The sequence below is a fragment of the Rhinichthys klamathensis genome, unplaced genomic scaffold, assembly GCF_029890125.1.
Source record: "Rhinichthys klamathensis goyatoka isolate OS25496 unplaced genomic scaffold, OSU_Roscu_1.1 h1tg000196l_1, whole genome shotgun sequence".
Lineage (NCBI taxonomy): Eukaryota > Metazoa > Chordata > Actinopteri > Cypriniformes > Leuciscidae > Rhinichthys > Rhinichthys klamathensis.
Genome location: NW_026606722.1, coordinates 726,124 through 747,594, shown reverse-complemented (window position 1 = coordinate 747,594; position 21,471 = coordinate 726,124). Strand labels below are relative to the sequence as shown.

General features: G+C 37.3%; 1 protein-coding gene across 1 annotated transcript; it reads right to left on the bottom strand.

Annotated features, from left to right (window-relative positions):
- Positions 1-1,130: 1,130 nt before the first annotated feature.
- snw1 (SNW domain containing 1) lies at positions 1,131-19,773 on the bottom strand. The gene is made up of 14 exons (XM_056262618.1): positions 19,697-19,773; positions 18,848-19,001; positions 17,917-18,078; positions 17,727-17,822; positions 15,550-15,656; positions 13,946-14,050; positions 13,797-13,866; positions 13,586-13,651; positions 13,363-13,479; positions 10,728-10,869; positions 4,499-4,601; positions 3,993-4,110; positions 1,665-1,828; positions 1,131-1,435 (listed from the first exon to the last, which is right to left on the bottom strand). Exons 1-14 carry the CDS (start codon positions 19,708-19,710, stop codon positions 1,243-1,245), a joined length of 1,611 nt encoding a protein of 536 aa, XP_056118593.1. The 5' UTR covers positions 19,711-19,773; the 3' UTR covers positions 1,131-1,242.
- Between the last annotated feature and the right edge of the window lie 1,698 nt (positions 19,774-21,471).

Below are 21,471 nucleotides of genomic sequence, written 5' to 3'. Positions count from 1 at the left end.
GTAGAATAAATAAAACTGTGAAATTTCACAATTTTGAATTGAAAATATGTGATCATGATTCATGTAATTCATAAATGATTGTGACGAGACAAGAAACATTTGCGTTTTTCAACATATCAGACATTAAAATGAATAAGTGTCAACATGTGCACATTTTAAAATAAAATATTACTTGCAAATAGTTTAAATTGATTACTTCATAACTACAATTATACATAGAACATCTTTTACCACTTATTCCCTAAAATCCCTTTTAATCCTGAAATTATTTCATTCCTTTAGTATTATGTATAACTGAATACATCTTACAATTAAAAAAATATTCATCCATCATCATGTGAGTTTTGATATGAAATACAATGACATTTAGACATTTTTGGAGAAAAGGGAAGTATTTCTAGCTATAAGAGTTGATTAACCTATCACATGAAGCTACTCTAAGATTATGATGTAAACCTATTAAAAATTATAGCATCATGCCATTTATTACTCGGCCATCTGCTCTTGTTTCCTAAATGTTATGCATTTCCATCACGATGGTAAGTAACAGAATGGGACAATGAATATTAGCTGTAAAAATGCTACGGATACTGACATTATTTTTAAATATCAAGTCCAAGTCTGACACATTTACACGCTTTGCTTAAAATCAGGAAGATCATTGAAATTAATAAGAAACATTAAGCATTTACCTTTAAAACATTTAGCATTTTCTCCATTTAAAACAATCCTAGGGAAAATGCCATTATTTAAAGAATTATTCAACCCATTATTAATAGAGGACCAATTTACAGATTATTTCTGCATGAAATGTAAGCTATGCATTCTTTATAAAGCTCCCAAACTAACTAAACAATACTAATCTTCTCCCTTAAACTCAAGGAGAGCTCATGTCTGTTCCAGCAGATGCACTGGATTTATAAGACTAATGGAGAGAGTCATTAAAAATTCATTTCATCTGGCACCCAAGTAGTTAGAAATTACTTTAGACAAATAATCTTTCACATTCAATGAAATCCTCTACAAGACATTTATTAGAATGGCTTTGCAGTACAACAGTTTGAAGTTCACACTTTTGAGCTCAAGAAACATGACTGGAGAAAACATCTAGATTTAAGAGGATGATAAAAAAAAAAAAAAAAAGATGAAACACCATATTACTAATAGTTCATCATTCACTTTACAGCTATAAAAATAGGGGGAGGAGGATTTGACCCTGCATCTGCGGACAGTGGAAGTGTCTCACTCCTTCCTGCGTTTCTTCTCGTGGTCGTAGTCCTTTGAGCGGCCACTAGTGGACGCCCTCTTGGAGCCTCCGTGCTGCTTGGCTTCCTCCAAGAACTTATCCAGACCGAAAGGATCCTCCTCGAACTGCACCGGGCCGTCGCGCCGGGGGCCGTGGTCCGCACCTGAGAACTCCCGATCAGGAACAAACCTGGAGAGAGAAGGGGAATCGTTCAAGTGCATGAACAAGGAGGCTATAATACAATAAACAAACGTGTCAAAGAGACCCAATGCGCATCTGTTGTGATTCTAACCATATTCAGTAGGGCCTAAAGCAAGTTGATTATATGGTTGTAATGATAACCTTTGTATTTTAATTTAATGTGTTTGATGTGTGTAGTTAAAATGCATGCAAATATTGAGTCCAGGTGTCTCCATACCTGCTGCTCTGCATGAGTGTGTCCAGGTCGTCTCCATACACGTCCTTATCCGCGTTCTTCCCGGGCCTGTAGATATTCTGTGCCATGTCTCGGCCACTTCTGAAGGGCTGATCATACACATTATACATCTCATCCTCTCCACCGGCGAAACCACTGTCCATCCCCTGAAAAACACAAACAAACAGTGAGATTTATACCTCACAGCTATGAAAAGTGCATCTTACAGTCATTTGTATTGATTTTTTAAAAACATTTTATAGTTAAAATATATTAAACAAAAAAATTTATATATGCACTAGAGATTGACAATAATTTCCCACGTTCTGAAAAAAAAATCACGATTTGATTACCAATGACCACGATTTGATTTCAATTCCCCTTTTTGACCATTGAGAGCATCCGTTTGCATGAAGCTGTATTTCTGTGCGAAACCAAAAAATAATACTTGTGCGGAACGATGTAGAGCAGGACTTGACTGTATCCAATATTAGATTGGATAATGCAAAACAGGCTTTGATATTACATTTACATTTAATTTAGCAGACACTTATCCAAAACCACTTACAAATGAGAATAATAAAAATAAAGAATAATAGAAGCAATCAAACCAACAATACGCAAGTGCTGTGACCAGTCCCAGTTAGTCTAGCACAGCACATGTAGAAAGCAGTGTTTCCCCTACCATTGTTTTGGCGGGGGCGGCCCGCCCCCCCAAAACGACCCCCCGCCCCCCCTAAAATGCTGACGAAATCCAGTCATAAAAAAGGAATTTAGTGTATAACGCGGAATTTCACGGAATTTGTAAATTTGAGGAAAAAATAGAAAGCAGTTCAGTACACTTGAAATCAAATCGCGATGTAGACAAGTGTGTGTGAATATTAAAACACAAAGACTATTTAAATATGAATCCTGCATGTTCTGTGTGAATGAATGGTGCCGCCGCCGCGCAGTTTCATTTACCACACACACACACTGAAGCACGTGTGACGCTTGTGCTGTTTTTTGGCCTATATGAAGACACAAATGCATGAACTTCCTCTCCAGGCTCTAGATCCACTCTGAAAGTCACTTCGTGATCATTTCAGATTTCACCGCTTCATTTGAGAAAAACTATCATCATGACAAACACACAGAAACTCAAAAGGTCTTCACGGCAACCCGTCAAAATAAAAGTTTGGTTTAACTTGACAGAAATTATATATTACTGTTGTACATTAGAATTTAGATATGTCCCAATGTAATAATACACTAACACTAATCCAAATAAATTATCATCAAAACTGCCATTAAGGAATAATCAACATGACATCATGACTTTGCGTAAACATACACGCCACTTTCAAGTCAAGTGGCGTGTTATCTATACGCATTTTGAGCTATCCGCGTGTATGTCCACACCGAAACGAACCGTCATCTTTTGCGTGTATGTCTACGCCGTTAAATGTCCGAGTGATTCCGCGTGTATGTGTACGCCGTTAAATGTACGAGGGAAACGAAGAAAAATGTATATTTACATCTGTGGAGCAATATTTTTTTCCTAGGATGGTAGGGGAAGACTCATAAATGGTATTAACCCCAGTGACGGGTAGGTTTAGGGACGGGGTTGGGGTAGGTCATATATTTATATATACAGTAATGTAACGTTAAGTCAACGGCGTTGATAAACACGCTGAAAAGTGATTATACGTGTTGATAGCACGCCAAAAATGGAAATACGATTTGGCGTGTCATACATACGCCATTTCATGAGATCAGTCTGGAATAATCCATGTTTTAATTTTAACAGTAGTAGGCTACAGCTCATTGTGCAGCAAGTTCTTTGACAAAAAGTTTATTTAATTTCATATGATTAAAATTTATGATAAAATTTGTGTTTTATGTCTTCATTTTATTACCAGAAAAAACACAACACAGAATTAGAGTGAATTTATTTTTCCATATATATATATAAAAAAAAAAAAAAATGTTGTATAAGTTTAATGATTCATAATACATGATTTCAATTAATAAAAAAAAAAAAATTACACCATGTATCCCCCCCCCCCCCCCCCCCCCCCCGAAACAGAATCGTAGGGGAAACACTGGAAAGGTTTTCTTTTTTAAAGAGATATATAGAATACTAAGTGTTAGTATTAATGGGTCAGGTGTTGACAAAAGACTGAGTCTTCAGTCGTTTCTTATTAGGATTTATAATATTTATAGGCAGAAAAAGGAGGTAAAGGATTATCTTTGTCTTAAATTATGTTTAATTGCGCACTTTAACATTACACTGAACTAAAATCAGTAAGGTGACCAATTTGAGATCAGCAAAGCCTGAGGGTTGATTACCTTGCTCTGATTGAAGAGTCTCTGGTCATACTGAGCCTCACTGGAGGTACGGGGGTTCGGTTGTCCCAGGGCAATGAGCTCACTGATGTCCCTGTCCTGATCTCTTTGTAGCTTCGACCTGGACAGACCAAAATTACACTGACATCAGCTAAACCCACATTAACACCTCACACAAAGAGCCATCACGCTACATTACACGCGTCTCAAACTGGGAGTTCAGGGAATTCGCACACGAACATCTTTTGAGGAAAAAGCATGAATAATTCAAGCTATTACAACCACAGATTAAATGCATTTTAACAAGCATGACAAAATGGGTCTGAATACGGGATGTGTCAAGTTTGTTTCACTAAAAGGTGCCTGATGTAAAAACGAACACCGGTGGGACTTGTGTGAGATCAGAGCACAGAAAATAACGCAAAACCACGTACATTAAAATGGGATGTGCGCACCAGTTCTACCGGCCCATGAATGATTCAGGGCAAGTGTGTAAAAAATGCATGTACCTCTTATCAGGGGCGGCTCTGGAGATGTTCCTGTCGTGCTGCCTTTCTTTCCTCCTCTCGTGACGGATCTCTTCACGCTCCCTGACTTCTGTCTCTTCACCACCTGAGAGAAAATCAAAGACATCGATGGTGATCTCACCAATAGTGACAGCCAGGGTCCGAAATTAACTTTTTGGCTCACCTGCCAAAAAATGAAAAACCATGAAACCATGAAAAAAAATCCACCAGCCAAGCATATTTTTTACCGGCCAAAATAATAAACAGCCTTTTTGTGTCACATATACATTAATTTATATTAGGGCTGCAACAACTAATCGATAAAATCGATAATAATCGATTATGAAAATCGTTGTCAACGAATGTCATTATCGATTAGTTGGTCTGCTTACGTCACGGGGAGCGTTTACTGGTGATTGTCTGAAACAGGCCAATCAGGATGCTCTGTCTTACACGCGCTTCATGAGGCACACACGCAAGGTCTCTCTCCCTCCGTTGCTCTGCCGCGCGCTCGCGCTACACGGTTTGGAGCACAGTCTCTTCTGTCTCGCATGCGCGCTGAAATCCCGGGAGTTTGAACTAATTTGCGAACCGCTATCAATATGCGGGTGACTTCCAGAACTTCCGGGAGACTTGGGATGTCTGTATTTTGCGTCTCGAGCATCAGGTTGCGCAATCAGTTCGCTCGCAACATAAGTGATGGATTAAAATAGCGCTACCGCAGAAATATTAAATTAAAACGGTCTTTACAAAGCGAAGCACTAAATATAAAGGCAGTTAATAACAGCAGCAGTAAAAGATTGTTTTTTAGTCACTGTACTCAGTGGTTTTCAGCGAATGTTTGTGCACTAATGCATCATTTTTCCTGTCTTTTTAATCAAGCCTGTTAGCTTGCTGCGTACCTCCATTACGTTCTCTTTATATAGCATTTGTCTACTATCAGAGGTGGAAAGTAACGAATTACATTTACTCGCGTTACTGTAATTGAGTAGTTTTTTTGTGTACTTCTACTTTAAGTAGTTTTTAAAATCTGTAATTTTACTTTTACTTAAGTATGTTTTGTTTGCAGTATTGTAATTCGCTACATTTTAAAACATATCCGTTACTGAGTAAAAAAAAATGCTTTGGGTGAAAACATCGCGCTCCGGAAACTACAGCATTGATTGATTGAAGGGCGGGAGAACAGACGCGCTAAAATCACAAAACAATATGGAGAAGGTGACGGACAAGACAGACAGTGATGCAGACCCAGCTGAACGCGAAATGCTGTCGAAATCTCACTCGCACACATAACCGGTATGTGAAGCCCTGGTCAGGGAATACTTTTGGATATAGAAAGAAAATGGAATTTACAGTATAACACAGATGTCACGTAAAACATGCAGATAATGGATGAATAAATCGAAAGTAAAGCTGTACAATAAATCAAATCACGCCATGATCTGTGAATATTAAAGCACAAAAGACTGCTATGTAAATATATAATCTGCTTGTTCTGCGTGTCTCTGTGTGAATGAGCTGTGCTGTTTCGTCTACATACTCAAGTACGCGACGCGCTCATGGTGTTTTCAGCGTCTCACAAACAATACGAGTAGGCCTACATGAATACATGAACATTTCCAGAGCTGCTCTGAGAGAACGCCTAATGAGCATTTTCCTAATTTTATTTGAGAAAAACCATTGTCAAATACACTCTGAAACAGGACTTAACAACCCGTCAAAATAAAAGTTCGGTTTTACTAGAAATTATGACTACGATTTTAGGCCTACACAATAGAATGTACTTCTCATAATAATATTAACAACAACAATAATAATACTACAATGTATTTAAACATTATTTAAGGAATATATATTATTTGTCCATGGTTTGAGTAAATCTGTTTTGCAGCACTTTGCCATAAACTAAAAGGATAAAACGTTTGCTAAACTTTTATTTGATTACCACCGTTTTTGATAATATATTTGTATTAAATCATAAAAAGAAAAAAAAATTCTGAATAAGAAACATTTCATAGAACTCTATTTTTAAAAATTTGAATTAGTTATTAATGATAAAAATAAGTTGTTAATCTAATTCATAATCAATTATTGAAATTAGTAGATTAGATATGTTTTATTGAACAAATGTTTCATTTATTTCATTTGTCATTTTAACTGACATAATTTTAATTTTAACCATAATTTAATAATACAGTTTATATAAACCGTGATATTTTCTGAGACGGTTATCATACTGTGAAACTCATCGGTTACAGCTCTGCACGGGAGAGTCCCCCACCCCGCCCCCGCTGTGAAACAAGTTACTCAGCAACTTTTACTCTGAGTAAATTTTAAATGAGCTACTTTTTACTTTTACTTGAGTAGATTTTTAGACCGGTACTTTTACTTGTAATTAAGTAAAATTTTATTAAAGTAATAGTACTTTTACTTGAGTAGAAAATTTTAGCACTCTTTCCACCTCTGTCTACTATTAAGTTTTAATTGTTTTTCAAACGCGATCTACTGCGGCTCTATGTTCACACGCTTGTTTTCAGTCTTTCTATATTTATTTTTACAAATTATCCTTATAATTCAATTAATTTTAAATAAAAATTAAATGAATTATATATTTGAGATGTTTTTAGTTTATATCTTCACATCTGAACAACATGTCTGTAAATTTGTTTTAACAAAAATTGTGTTAAAACAATATGTTGGATATAATTTTTTTTTTTTTTTTTACATTAATCATGGTCGTCAACTTGCCATCAGCAATTATCATTAAAAACAATGCAAATATTGATATTTGTAAAACTCAATGTGTGGCTTTTGCACTTTTTAAAGTACACTTTTACACATAAATATCCTAATTTAGGGTTTTAGGTAACACTTTATTTTACGGTGTCCTTGTTACATATGTTACATGTACTTACTGTAGTAATAACAGTAAATTATGCATAATTACATGCAACTAACCCTCAACCTAATCCTACCCTATTCCTATAGTAAGTACATGTAGTTACTTAATATTACTCTGTACTTAAATATATAATTACACTGTAACAAGGACACCTTAAAATAAAGTGTAACAGGGTTTTATTTAGTCATAATAAACAAAAAATCTAATTGATTTTTTTATCCGATTAATAGAAAAATAATCGTCCGATTAATCGATTATCAAAATAATCGTTAGTTGCAGCCCTAATTTATATATAGGTATATTTAAACTAGTGCTGGGCAACGATTAAAAAATTTAATCGCGATTAATCGCATGATTTTCTTGCAATTAATCGCGATTAATCGCATTGTTACGCACAAAATTGAATAATGAATTCTAAAGTAGTGTATTGCGCACTTTTGATTTAAATGTACTGCTACAAAAGTGCAATAACATGTGGTTGGCAAAAACTTTAAACAAATAAGGTGCTTTTATACCAGCAGTATTCCCTTTACACAGTATGTTTACACAGTGGCCGTTACACCTCGGTGTGCATTATTTTTCTAATAATTCAACGGCCTGAAGTCAATTATTCCGCTTATACTACAGTTACCACACCTCAAAACATTGTTCAGATGATGCATTTCAAGACGTTTGTCAAGTTTTTGTCATTAAAACGCTCTTGTATGTAGGACTAATTTCTTACGCATCTACACCCATGCCTCCGTTGCTAATTCCAAAACGTCATTTTAGAGTTAGTAACGGAGGTTTGAGCCACTGATAGCAGACTAATGATGGGGACACACTTACGACTTGCTGAAACATCCGAAGACTGAATGTTTTCATCGACTGTAGCAGGTCTTAAACACAGACTGTGAATAGACTGAACGCGCTGAACACGCGTTTGGGCATGATCAGTAATAAGTATCAAATTACATTCATAACTGGCCTTAGTCATTGTGTCCCGGCTTTAATAATTAAATAATTGCACACCTTAGAACGTTCTCAACCAATCAGAATCAAGCATTCAACAGCCCTGTAGTATAACAATAAAATATTTCTGGTAAATCTCAACTTAAACATTAATGTAATCAAATCAAATATTTAAACAAAGCTATTTGCCACTGCCAGGGCATTACCTTTTATCTAGCTTGTTAAAAGAGTCCAGTTTTCTTTTTTTCTGAACAGGTATCTTGTATCAGGGAGCAGCAGAAACAGTCTATGTAGTCAAAGGGTCATGATCACTACAGATATAAGTCGACCAACGTTACTTCTCTGATAGCAGCTTAGGTTTGGTCATGGCATGCCATGGTTTCCCATGTAAGATTACATTAAACAGAGGTAATAAGCCCAATTTATACTTCTGCGTCGAACTCACGCCGTAGCTGTGTAGCGCGCGTACCCTGACGTGCATCTCTCCAAAAATGTAACGTCAATTCTACGCGTACCGCAAGCGCTGTGATTGCTAGAACCGCTCCCCGGGTTTCACACTCTCCCTCTGCATGTGTAATTGCGCGTCAACGACGCAGAAGTATACATGAAAACCAACGCGTTGTCTATAGCGTAGAGGCTCCGGCGTAGGTCCGACGCAGAAGTATAAATCAGCCTAGAGTGAGGTGAAGTGGTCGAGCACAGGTGCAGCGACAGGCGGGTGCGTTCCTGTGAAACTGTTGCGGTCATGCTCGCCTCACGCACGCGCCCGCGCGTTGCCGAAGTGGAATTATCTAACTTTTTGTACACGACGCGCAGCACAAATCGTTGGAAGAGAGACTGATCCTCGGCTCGCTGTTTGTGAGTTTCCAGAATCTAAATAGATATCAGGACATCAATAGGAGGGAATTCACATGGCAGAGCATCCCCGCTAAACTAAACGCAGGCCTATCAGGTAAAGTTATGTATAATTTTTATGTAAGTTAAAAAGGCTACAGCTGCGTTGCGCACAGAAGCCGTTGCCATGGTTACTATCCATAGAGCGCCTGTCATTCACTCGCGGAGCGCTGTCTCCCTTTCTGTTCACCTGAGAGAACCTGCCAAAGCCTCTCCACTGCTTGTTTGGGTGGGTTATTTGCTGGCTGACCAACATCCCACCCCTCCTGTGATCATGGTTTGACTGTAGGCCTATGTGTATTCAGAGCCAGTGAGCAACGGACTTTCAAAATAATAATAAAAAAAAACTGCGTTAACGCGCGATAAAAAAATTGTCGGCATTAATTAATAAATGCGTTAACGCGATAACGCGTTAACTTGCCCAGCACTAATTTAAACATTTTTGTCATTTATATTTCTGGTCTATTATTTTCCATTTTTACTTTTATTTACACACATATTACACAATTTACACACATTCAAATAATATTTTTGTGGTGGTGCCTGTGAAAATAGTTATGTACAAATGAAATGTATTAATTGTATATTTAATAAAATATATGCAATAATAATATATCAATTATTTAAAAAAAAATAATTTAGTTTTACTCTGCATATTTTTTCCCTCCATTTACTCTGGACTGATCCGATCAGTAACTGAAGGACTGGAAATATCAGTTGTTTTAACCATTCATTAAAATGAATCGGTTCAAAGGAGTCATTAGTTCGCGAATTGGACGTGTCATTATCGGATGTTTGCGTTGTGTGATTATCCCGGCAGCTAGGACATCCCACAAGTTTTCCGACCTTTTACCATCGTGTCGATTTATTTTGATTAATATGTGCCAGGGAGAGAGAGGGCAAGACAGCGCTTAGGAGACGGTGAAGTCTTGTTTACTTTCGCCTGGCTCCGAAGAGAAAGAGTGCGCGCGCGCGACTCTCTGCTCGTTCTTCAGTTGTGCCCTGTCACACGCGCAGCAGTTCAATTCCCATCCCTACTGGCAAACACAACAAATCCGAGCCCTCATGCCAGATAGTTTATAAACTATGCCCCTGTTTTAACATTACAAAATGCAATTGTAATAAACATTTTATTACATTACTATTTTGGTATGAACATTCACCCGCCAGTGTGGCGGATAGCCTTTTGAGATTTACTCGCCAAACGGAAAATCTACCTGCATTTGGCGCTTAGCGGGTGTTAATTTTGGACCCTGGTGACAGCACTCTGATGACCGAAACCAGGGCCGAGACCAAATCGTCTCCCTTTTCAATTCATGAATTAGAAAACACATTTCAAATAAATATTAACTTTAAACATAAAAGGTGTAGGCAGGATTTCAAACAGCGATAGTTAGTAAAATATCAAATGTTTCAGGAAAATACCACATATGCTGTGTATGAGTAATACATCGACGTTCAATGATGGTGAACGCCTTTTTGTACCTTTGTCACCGTGGGCTTTGATTCCAGCTCTCCTGTCTCTGGCCATCTTAGCCAACTCTCTCAGCTTCTCTTCTTTCTTTTCTTTTTCTTTCTGGGCCATCTTCTTTTCCACTTGAGCTCTCATCTCCACAGCCTCTCTGGCCTGTACACATCACACAACCAACAACATCAGCATAAAAATAAGTCAAAATATTTACCAGCCCTAGAAAGAACTTCATTTTATAAGGATTTATTTGCACTGTAAAAAGCGAGCATTCCCAACCAAAATAAAGCTAGATCTATAAATGCTCTCCAAATTGATCAGAGGAGCTAGGGGTGGGCGGTATGACCAAAATTGCATTTCACGGTAACGATATATTTCACGCTATAGTTATTTATATATGTAGTTATTCTCGAAAAATCTACAAAAAGGACTTTGTATAATAAATAAACCCAAATACTTTAGAAATGAAAAGTACTTCACCTTGTTTGATTTTTCTTTTATTTGGTAAATTATTTATTTGGTAAACTATTTTGATAGCTAAATATAGTAAACAAAACACACTCATCAACTTTTAGATGAACTACCCCCAAATGATTCATATTAAATACAACTCCTATCGGTGCAATTAAACTTTAAATAAAGTGTTGCTGAATAATTTTTCAATCTGATGTTATCGTTTTACTTCATCAATCAGTTTATAATATCGGAATATTTTATATTGAACTATTCTATTCATAATAAATGAGTTACTTCCTTTTAATTTTGTAGGATATTAGTTATACTAGTTATATAGTTATATACTAGTTTAAATGTGTTCCCCGGTACATTTTTGCCATGTCTGCTTATTATACTGCGTTTAAGGGGCTTGTTTTGCTCTTTTTGTGATATCTGGGAACCTGGAGCTTTAATCGAGAGAAGTTCAAGTTCAGAAGTGACTAGAAGGAGCAGTATGAACCGAGCAGCAGCTACTGTTTGTGTTGACTAAATAGTTCAAGTTATACACACCTTGTAACTGCGTCATTATTTGACCATAGCCCGGTGAACAACTGACACGATCGGCGATCGGCTAATTTGAGTGTCAAGTTGTAATCACGGATCGAATCAAAGGAAGATTTTATCAGCTGGTTCAGTGGCCAATTGTTTGGAGTTAGAAATATATAACTCGCGCTACATATTTAGTAATTTTTGCCTCAGATACAGGATTATACGTTCGCTTTAACACGCACGATGTTCATTACCACGGCAACCGCTTGCGTGTCATGCTGAATGTGATTTACGTGTTTAAAAAGTAACTGAGACGGAAAGATGCAGATAACCATACATTATTTAAGGTTATTTCTATTCATTACGATATTAATATAGGACCTGCTATTGTCAAGCTTCATGTTTTCCCCGTTGCGAGCGTGCACTCCTCTAGCCTGGGTGCTAGGGCTGGGAATCGCTGGGTACTTCACGATACGATACGATACATTGTTCACGATACCGATAATATCACGATATGGCGATACTGCGATAATCGACATATTATCAGTAATAACTCACAATCTATCATTTTAAGAAATACAATTTTTTTTTTTAATTAGGAAAATTAATCTCCATTTATTTTTTGGGATGAAACACAATAACAAAAACAACTTGTGTCTCATCAGTTGCAACAAAACAATCACAGACACTATTTTAGTGTAACATTGCTGCAATCAGTAGTAATAAAAATGTTTACGCCGGGGTGTGTCGGCTTCGAGCCAGCACCAACCACGGCTTTCTCACAGAGCTCCGGGTGATGCCGCGTGAGGTGTCTGTACATGTGGTCGTGTTTCCCGTTTTGCGGACTTTTGCAAAGCCAGACATCCCAAGTCTCACGGAAGTTCCGGGAGTCTCCCGCATAATGATAGCGTCTCCCTGATGCCCGCAAATTAGTTCAAATCTCCCGGAATCTAGAGCGCGCATGCGAGACAGAACAGCCTACTGCGCGCATAACATACATAGCACGGCAGAGAGGGAGAGAGCGAGAGACTTTGCGTGTGCCTCATGAAAGCTAGTCAAATCCAGTCAACTCGGATAATGAATAGAGCGTTTTATAACGGCTTTTAAGATCGATACTTGGCAAGAGCGCATCGAGAATCGTTCGCGGGAGTAAATATCGTGATATATCGCCATATCGATATTTTGGCGCACCCCTACTGGGTGCTGCACTGCTCTAGTGACTGCTGTGCCTTTCCCCCCGAAAATATCACATTAACAACAACCCTTTAGAAAGCGTAATTCCTTTGTGGAACCTCTTGATCTGCTTTCTCCATGTTTCTTTGACAAATCTCTGTGTCTCAGTCTCACGCATATGTTAACCACGCCCACTTATTTGTATGTCGCGGTATACACGGAATAAAAAAATCTGTTACGGTTGACATTTTCTACCGCGGTGACGATATATACCGTCATACCGCCCAGCCCTAAGAGGAGCCATGTTTTTTTTTTTATACAGATGTCATCATGAGATAGTGTTACTCCCAGACAGTGCTTCACACATCATTTTGGTCTGAGAAACTGCTCTGTAATGTTGATATAGTGCTGAAGGTTTCTTTACTTCTTAAAAGTAAAAAAACTTAGCAATGTGGGAATTCAGAGTGTTCAGAGATGCAGGAATAAGCAGTCTACCTTTCTGTCTGCAATGTACAAAGCCTCAGCCAGCTTGGCAAAGTTCTCATTGATGTGGACGGTCTGCAGGCCTCGTCCGTCAGCAGCCAAACGCTTGTCCAGAGGAATGGTGTAACCCTGAGAAGCAAAATGAGAGGTGAGAGAAAGCAACACGGTTGTATCCATAATCAATATTTTAAAACAACAGTAAACAGCTGAATAATAGATGGAGGCTCAGCGTTACCTTTGCGTTCTTCCAGTTGGAAATACAGGGTGGAATCTTCCACTCTTGCTGTTCTTTCACAGTCATCTACAAAAAAAGAGAGAGGGGAAAAATGCTTTGAGTTTAGTTGAGATGTTCTCAGAAATGTTTCCTCCAGATAGGTTTCTGAGTGTAAACAAAGCCGATGACTATCAATATTGGGATCGATAGTTGGCGGAAACCAGACTCCTACCTTTCTGCTTGGAGAGTGCATGACTGGAGCAGGAGGGGATGGAGGTCCACGAGGAATTTTCTTATTGATTCTGTAAGAAAACACAAACATTGACTTTCTTGTGCGTTTTCCACACAATTTTACTTAAATCTCAGATTAAGGTCACATACTTGAATCGCGGTGGTTCCATTGGATCTTTCTGCATTTCCACCATACGGATGACCCTCTGTTTCGCTCCAGAGTTAAACGCGAGTCCTTGCTGGGAGGGTGTGTACCTTTAAGAAATAGAAGAACAATTTATGGAACTTTTGTGAACTCAAACACAAACTCAATTTCAAACTGCTGTCAACCTCTTGCAATGCAAACACAATTGCACAGAAACTCTAAGACTGACGTTAAAGGGATACTTCAGGATTTAGCATTAAGCTTTGTATTAGTAGAAAACCTGTAGTATTTTCAAATTACCGGGCTTTCCACCCTCATATCCCCCTGAGACGAGAGATTTCTATATTTTTTGTCTAGAAAAAATCCTCCGATGACGCAAAAATCGCCATTTTGCGTCATCAGAGTATTTTTTGGCCAGAGACTAAAGACTACAGCCAGTAGTAGGGGCTGTCCCGCATGTTCTCAACCCGCCCATAGAGGGTGGGATCTCACTCACAGAATGTACACATAGTGTCAGCCATCTTTTTTGGAAGCTAAGCTAGCAGGCTCTTGTTCTGTGGAGAAAGCTGAGTAGTAGGGGTTACCATCCTCTTTTTCCCGGACATGTCCGGCCGTCGAGATCGTACAAAATGTCCTGGATTCAGCTTCTGCTTTCTGCAGTTGCCATTCATTGTTTAAATGAACACCTTTTGTTTCAATCTAACTGAATTCATTCCGATTGGTGAATCTAAATGTAGTGTTTACATGAACGCTAAACAAGTGATCGGTTGATGTGTGTTTTAACATTGCTAAGAAAATTCCCGCTCCTCCGTGAGAGATACGAGACCGGTGCGTCTCACAGGTGTCGTTCATCGGTAATCACGCCCTCGGCCTCGTCCTGCTCGCCACAGTAAACATGATGAACGGCGACTGTAGAACGCAAAAGCCGAATCCCGGACATTTTGGGCGATCTCGAAATCCCGGGCAGACTCATCACGGAGACTCACTAGTAGCCTAGACTTGTTGTTTAACGACTGCGCTCTGTTAGCAATAGGCGTGGCCTCTTAGGGCAGCGAAGCAAGTGCATTCTGGGAGTTGTTGTCTTTCATCCACATAAGCCAAAAATACATTTTCTGGCTTTTCAGTCTAGAAAGCTCCAAATTCAAAAATGATTTCACATTTCTTCTACATAAATGACCCATTTTAAATACACATTCATCTTTCCAGAGGTGAAGTATCCCTTTAAAGAATTTTTTCAGGTTCAATACAAACTCTGTCGAGAGTAATTGTGGCATAACGTAGATTACTAAAGCAAAAATTGTTACAGTAATGCAGTTAAAATGGAAGCAGAAACTACTCCCACCTCATAACGGATGATTTAGACAGCTTTAATGCTTAAACAATAAATAGGTTTTTACTGAATAATTCATGCTTGTGCTAGAACAAAAATTCAAGCTGCACATTACACCTTTCAACACTGGCTTGCTTTACTTGATTTTAACCAAGGTACAGGTTTAAATCATTTTCTGGTCATCAACATCCTACTGTCGATATAGCTCAACTTGTAGCGAACCCAGAACATTTATTTAAACTCTAGGTTTGGAGCATTTGTCAGTGGAACTGGTCTTACCGAATATACTGTGCTGGGGCCTGTTTGTCTGCAGCACGTACAGGCATGGCCGCTGCAATTTTCTGCGAGACCTGTTTATCCAGAGCTGCTCGGGTCTTTTCTGTAATCTACAGGAGGAGGAAACTGGAACGTTAATGCATGCTGGCTTGGCTTCATCATTATTGAAAGTCATGAGGATTATTGTTTGATTAAAAACAACAACAGTACCAACATTGATCATGTCATTTTAACACCAGCCAACAAAAACCCACTCGAAGTTAGTGATTATGGACCAGCATCTATGCATTACACATTTCTGTGTAAATGAAGCTTAATAAACCTGCTTCTGTCGTCCGTTTACTTCAATACTTATACAAAGCTTACCTTATTTAAAAAATACATGTAGAACTTAATTAGAATAAATATGATGTTAATAATTTAAACGAAGGAATGCATACAGCAATCATCAGAATTCCATTTTTCGCTGGGATAGGCGAAACTGATATTAACGATTATGAAATTCCACTGGAATTGGTATTAACTACTGAAATGCTGTTATTGTCAAAACCCCATTTCGAATATTCGTCGAATTTAAAATAAAAATCCACATTCGAATGCAAAAATGGTCCTTCTAAACAATGCAGAAATAGAGCAGCTCAATGCAGAGAATTGCTGCACGCCAAAACCGCAACCAAGAACGCATTTTCTTCTAATCTTTCTATTGTAACTATGCATGAATACATAATGCTGCTTTGGTCATAATTTCTTATGCAGTTTTTGAAATTATATTTGATTTATAAATGTTATGCTTTCTTTTTTTTCCCCAGACAGTCATGCTATTTTATTGCTTTGAAAAATAAAATTTGGTGCATTACAATTTTTCTCATTGCGTCCTTTTGTGGACACAGGAAACAAACCAAAAGCTAGGGCTGCACGATTTGGGTCAAAATGATAATCACGATTATTTTGATCAATATTGAGATCACGATTAATTATCACGATTATTTGTTGATTTTAACCAAAACAAATTTTATTGTCACGTATAGGCTAATTATAACTGCTTTCACATCCATATTGTGCTACATTCCTGCTAATGTACAACTGTATTGTGCATCAAAATAAAACCGGTCCTTATTCACCGAAATTCAGTGCATCTCCTTAAAGAATAAAGAAAAATAAAGAAAACAATAAAGAAAATGTAGCAAAACTTCAACAGGGCACTATTTTACATTGTGTAAATATATTTTAGGAAGCAAAATATAAACTTGCATTGTACCTGCATAATGGATGTGAATAAAATGCGCAAAATACACAATCAATAAAAAACAAATATTCCACAACAGAATGTAACCAAATGAGAACATGTCAAGGCAGAACTGCACTATGGAAGTTCGATTAATGGATGAAATTCAGAGTCATTGTTATTTGACGCTTAAGAAATGTAAAATGTTGTGGTTCAGTGTCAGTGATTAGTTGTGAAGTCTTACTGCATAAATTTAATCTATTTAATCCTCCATATGAAAGTTTAAGTGCTCGAATTATTTCTATTTATTAAACAATAGTTCAAAACAAGACGTTTGTAGTACTGGTTATTGGAGTCCATTAATCAAACTTTCATGCCTCTTATATAGTAATTATATATTACTATGTAGTATGTACCAATTTACTAATGCAATTTACTAATGCTCACACTCGGTCTCCCACGCGCACTTTCACTCGGTCTCTCTCGCACGCAGACACACTCGGTCTCTCTCGCGCGCAGACACAATCGGTATCTCTCGCGCGCTGACGCTCGCACGCAGACACACTCGGTCTCTCTCGTGCACTGGGGCTCATGGAGGCACGTGATCAGACAGTGGTTTATGGAGCGCTAGATTGGCTTTGCAAAAAAAAACCTTTGATACGGAGCGTTCTGTGAACGGAATGACGCATTTTAAAAATCGCTCGATCACGCGAATTTGATCGTGGGAAGCCAAAATCGTGATCGTGATAAAAATTCGATTAATCGTGCAGCCCTACCAAAAGCGTTTCCCCCTAACTGAAATGATGCCTTTTAAATTCAAATATAATTCGATAATATATTTAAGTAAAAGATTCAAATGTAGTTTTTCAGCCATTTTGACAGCCCTATTTCAGCCTGTAGTAAATATCTACATTTAAACCTGTTCTCAGTCAAACGAGGCTGTGTTGTATCTCACCTCTTTCACCGCCTCTTCATCTGGTTTCTGCAGCTCAGGATGATCTTCGTTAAGTACTTCCTTAGGAAGCATGTCAGTGTATTTGCTGAACACGACCTGAAACAAGCAAACAAAATAATGAAAACGTCCTCTCCAGGTGTGATTCACTGAATATATATTAACAATTCAACAACACAAGAAGATGAGGCACCTTGTCTTTGTTTTGACCTTGCCTAGCAATGGCATCATATTTGATCTTGCCCTCTGCATCCACCTGCACTGCCAGAGCATTGGACGTCCTTTTCTTCCTACCCATTTCCAGAGGATACTGGGCCACGTGGACCTCGGGAAAAGCTCCTCCATCTCCAAATTCCTTTAAAATAATATCATAAGATCACCAAAACAATTTACAGTATGATTTAATCAGTGTAGGAAACTAACACCCGAAGCAAAGACAGTTAGTTATTTTGGCTCATTAGATATAGCATAATCTAGTGAGGTTAAAGTGAATAACATGCATCTGTGCAGTATCTCTCTGCTAATAGCAAAGCAGCAAGTTTAAATACTAATGTATTATATAATTATAGGGCCTATGCCAATACCCACACTCACGACGGTCTTGCTAACTTGAGTGACAGGAAGTGCGTAACATAGGGACCACTGAACAGACATTTAGAAGTCTATTTTAAAGTGCAAAGTATTGGAAATCAAAATGTGTAAAAAAAAAAAAAAAAAAAAACTAGGGATGCACCGATATGAAAATTACCACTTAAAAGGGTTTGACTTATCCCGCTTTCTCGGGTTTGAGATATCTCCGATTCTGAAAACCCAGAGTTTCCCTCATTTCGGGGTTAACATACTTTTCACTTAACCTCATTTCTGAAACAGGCCTCTGCAGTGCTAAGATGGATTTAGTTAACATTGATTTCATTTGAATGGTAACAACAGCCATTTATTAATTACACTTTACTCTCAGGTCTCCTTGTGTATATATATATATATATATATATATATATATATATATACATATATATACATATGTATATATATATATATATATATATATATATATATATATATATATATAAATTAATCCAAAAAAAATCTCTAATCAAATTATAAATAATCTTGTATTGCAGTACCTCTAGTCCCCGGGGTACCCATGATTTCCTGAAGCCGTAGGGAGGAGGTTCTCTGCGAGTGGAGACCAAAGCAGTGGATTGTGACCTCTGAACACGAGACCTCTCCTCCGCCTCTAGCTGGTCCTGGGACAGTTGGGTGGGTGCAGGGAGAAAACTACAAAATGGAGAGAAAAAAAATGTGTCAAGTGAGGTTGACAGAAACTATTAAATCATCAGGTGATCCCTATTAATACGATGTCAATTACAGCTGTATATGGATGTAATGTAAGTGTACATCTTATTAACAGGGATCACCTAGTGATGTTAATAGTATGTGGGTGTATGATGTAGAAACTGTGAACACTGCATGTCAAACAGAGAGAAATTGGATTTAAAAGGTGAAAACAAATGTTTCCTTAACATGGGTAAATTGTATGTCAAATTAAACTACAATTATTCCAATTAAAGTTCAACTGCACAAAGTACAAGAGGTAAGTTACCTATTGCTTTAAAGAATGGAGATGTGACAAATGCATTTACAGCCTTATATATATATATATATTAATATGTGTTTATATATATATAAACACATATTAATCGCGAATTTGATATTTATTATGTATTAGAAATGTTTTTTTTTGCTTTTGCTGTGGTCGTAGCATTAGCTTCTTAGCACTCACTGTGATACAAAGAGTACAACACCGCAGGCCTCAGCGCATCAAATAACATAATTCAGTAAATAAAGAACGCAAATTATAAACAAACACCACACGTGGGCACATAAAAAAACCCCACGTAGACCTCTTTACCTTGAGTTTTAATGTAAAAGTGGAAACAAAATCCCTTAAAACCAGCTCTAGTGCTACTTACCTTGCCAGCGACATCTTGTCCGCTTCTGTGCTCACGTTCTGACGTCACGCCACTGAGATAACGTCTCGCGATGTTTGGAGACGAAAGAGAAGGGTAGGCTGCTACTTCATTGAAAAACTGCATTTAAAGAGTAGGCAGGCCATATTATACGGAATATTATATAACGACATTGTAACATATTTAGATATATGTTAACATATGTATTAGGGGGCCATCTTAAGAGGGCAAGAAGCCCCCCTGGTAAACATTTAGGCTACAGTAGGCTATTATAAATGACTGTTATCATAGATAGACCTATAATTCTTCTTAATATTTATATATACTTAAAGTATCATTATTAGGCTACAAAATACTAAAACATACGTTTATAAGTTAATAATTGAATAACGAAAACAGTCAAGGTGAATTTCCAGTAAAAGAGATTAATCTGAAAGATATACTCATAAAAGTAGGCCTATGTGAATAGGCTAATTTTATTTAATTGCCTATATTTTAATTGAAGATAGGCTACATTAATAGCAACACGATAAATTAAAATGGAATGATTTCATTAAATTAGCTTTTCATTGAACTCATATAATTATTGAATATTAATACCACGATTTACAATAAATATTATATAAATTAACCTCAAAACAGTTTAATCTGACTAAATCTCACAAATATTATATCAGAATCAGAAAGAGCTTTATTGCCAGGTATGTTTGCACACACAAGGGATGTTTGGTGGCAGAAGCTTCCAGTACAGAGACAACAACAGTATCCTTTAGCTACACATGTAAAATAAAGATAAATGTGAATGTGAATAAGACTTCTTAAGCTTCTTAATTTCTATCTTTACATGTAAATGATTCGATAACTAAAAATCAACACTGAGCTCATCATAAGCCATAGATCTATGATCATAAGCAAGTATGTGATAAAAAAATAGGTTCTGTGGCTATGACATCACTTCCGGGGGTGTGGCAACCTATCAAACAACAACCTAGCAGTGAACCGTGATGGTAAAGTAAAATGACATAGCATTCTAAGATGAATAATGTTAAGATTATAAAATTAAACAAACTCATGGATCATTTGTAATTGTTATATATTTTGTAATAGGATGAAATGGTGAATCAGAATTTTTAAAAATCACTTTCATATGAATCTTTTTGTTTTGTTTTTTATGTTATTTTGACACTGTCCCAGATTTGCCAATAGCGTATTGTTAAACTGGGACAGGGTATTGCTGGCAAACTGGGACAGCCATTTAAGTCATTCTAATGGGGGAATTGAGTTCCCTTTTTGTATGCCCCTAATAAATTTAGTTAGTTAGCTAGATATTTCACCAAAGATTGTAAACTGCTTATAAAAAAAAAAAACAATGGCAATAAAAAAAAAAAAAACTAAAACAAGAAAGATGGAGGGTACAAGCTTGGTTGGCCTGGACATTTGCAATATTTGCAAAGCAAGATATGGTGATGAAAATGATCCCAAAAAGAGGATTGGATGCATTGTTTGTGAGGACTATATTTCCATGAGACGTGTGGCGAGGAGAATGGCCTTGTTGAAGACGGGGAGATGTTCACTTGCACTGCAGGCTGTATTGACATGTAGAATAACCTACTACTGTACTGTACAAGAAATTACATTTAGCCTGTGTGGAATAAATTAGCCTATAAGAAGAAATGTTTATGAAGATTCCTCTTTTTTTTTATTAAAATTTATATGAAATAAACTAAACCCAATACAAAATATTGTGGACAGGCGAGGGAGGGATTGAGGGAGGGAGG

What these genes read in the sequence shown, in the direction of transcription:
- snw1 (XM_056262618.1), bottom strand. An exon ending in ATGGAACCACCGCGATTCAA is followed by an intron (nt 13,867 to 13,945) that starts GTATGTGACCTT and finishes GTTTTCTTACAG; the next exon opens with AATCAATAAGAAAATTCCTC. An exon ending in TGCACTCTCCAAGCAGAAAG is followed by an intron (nt 13,652 to 13,796) that starts GTAGGAGTCTGG and finishes CTTTTTTTGTAG; the next exon opens with ATGACTGTGAAAGAACAGCA.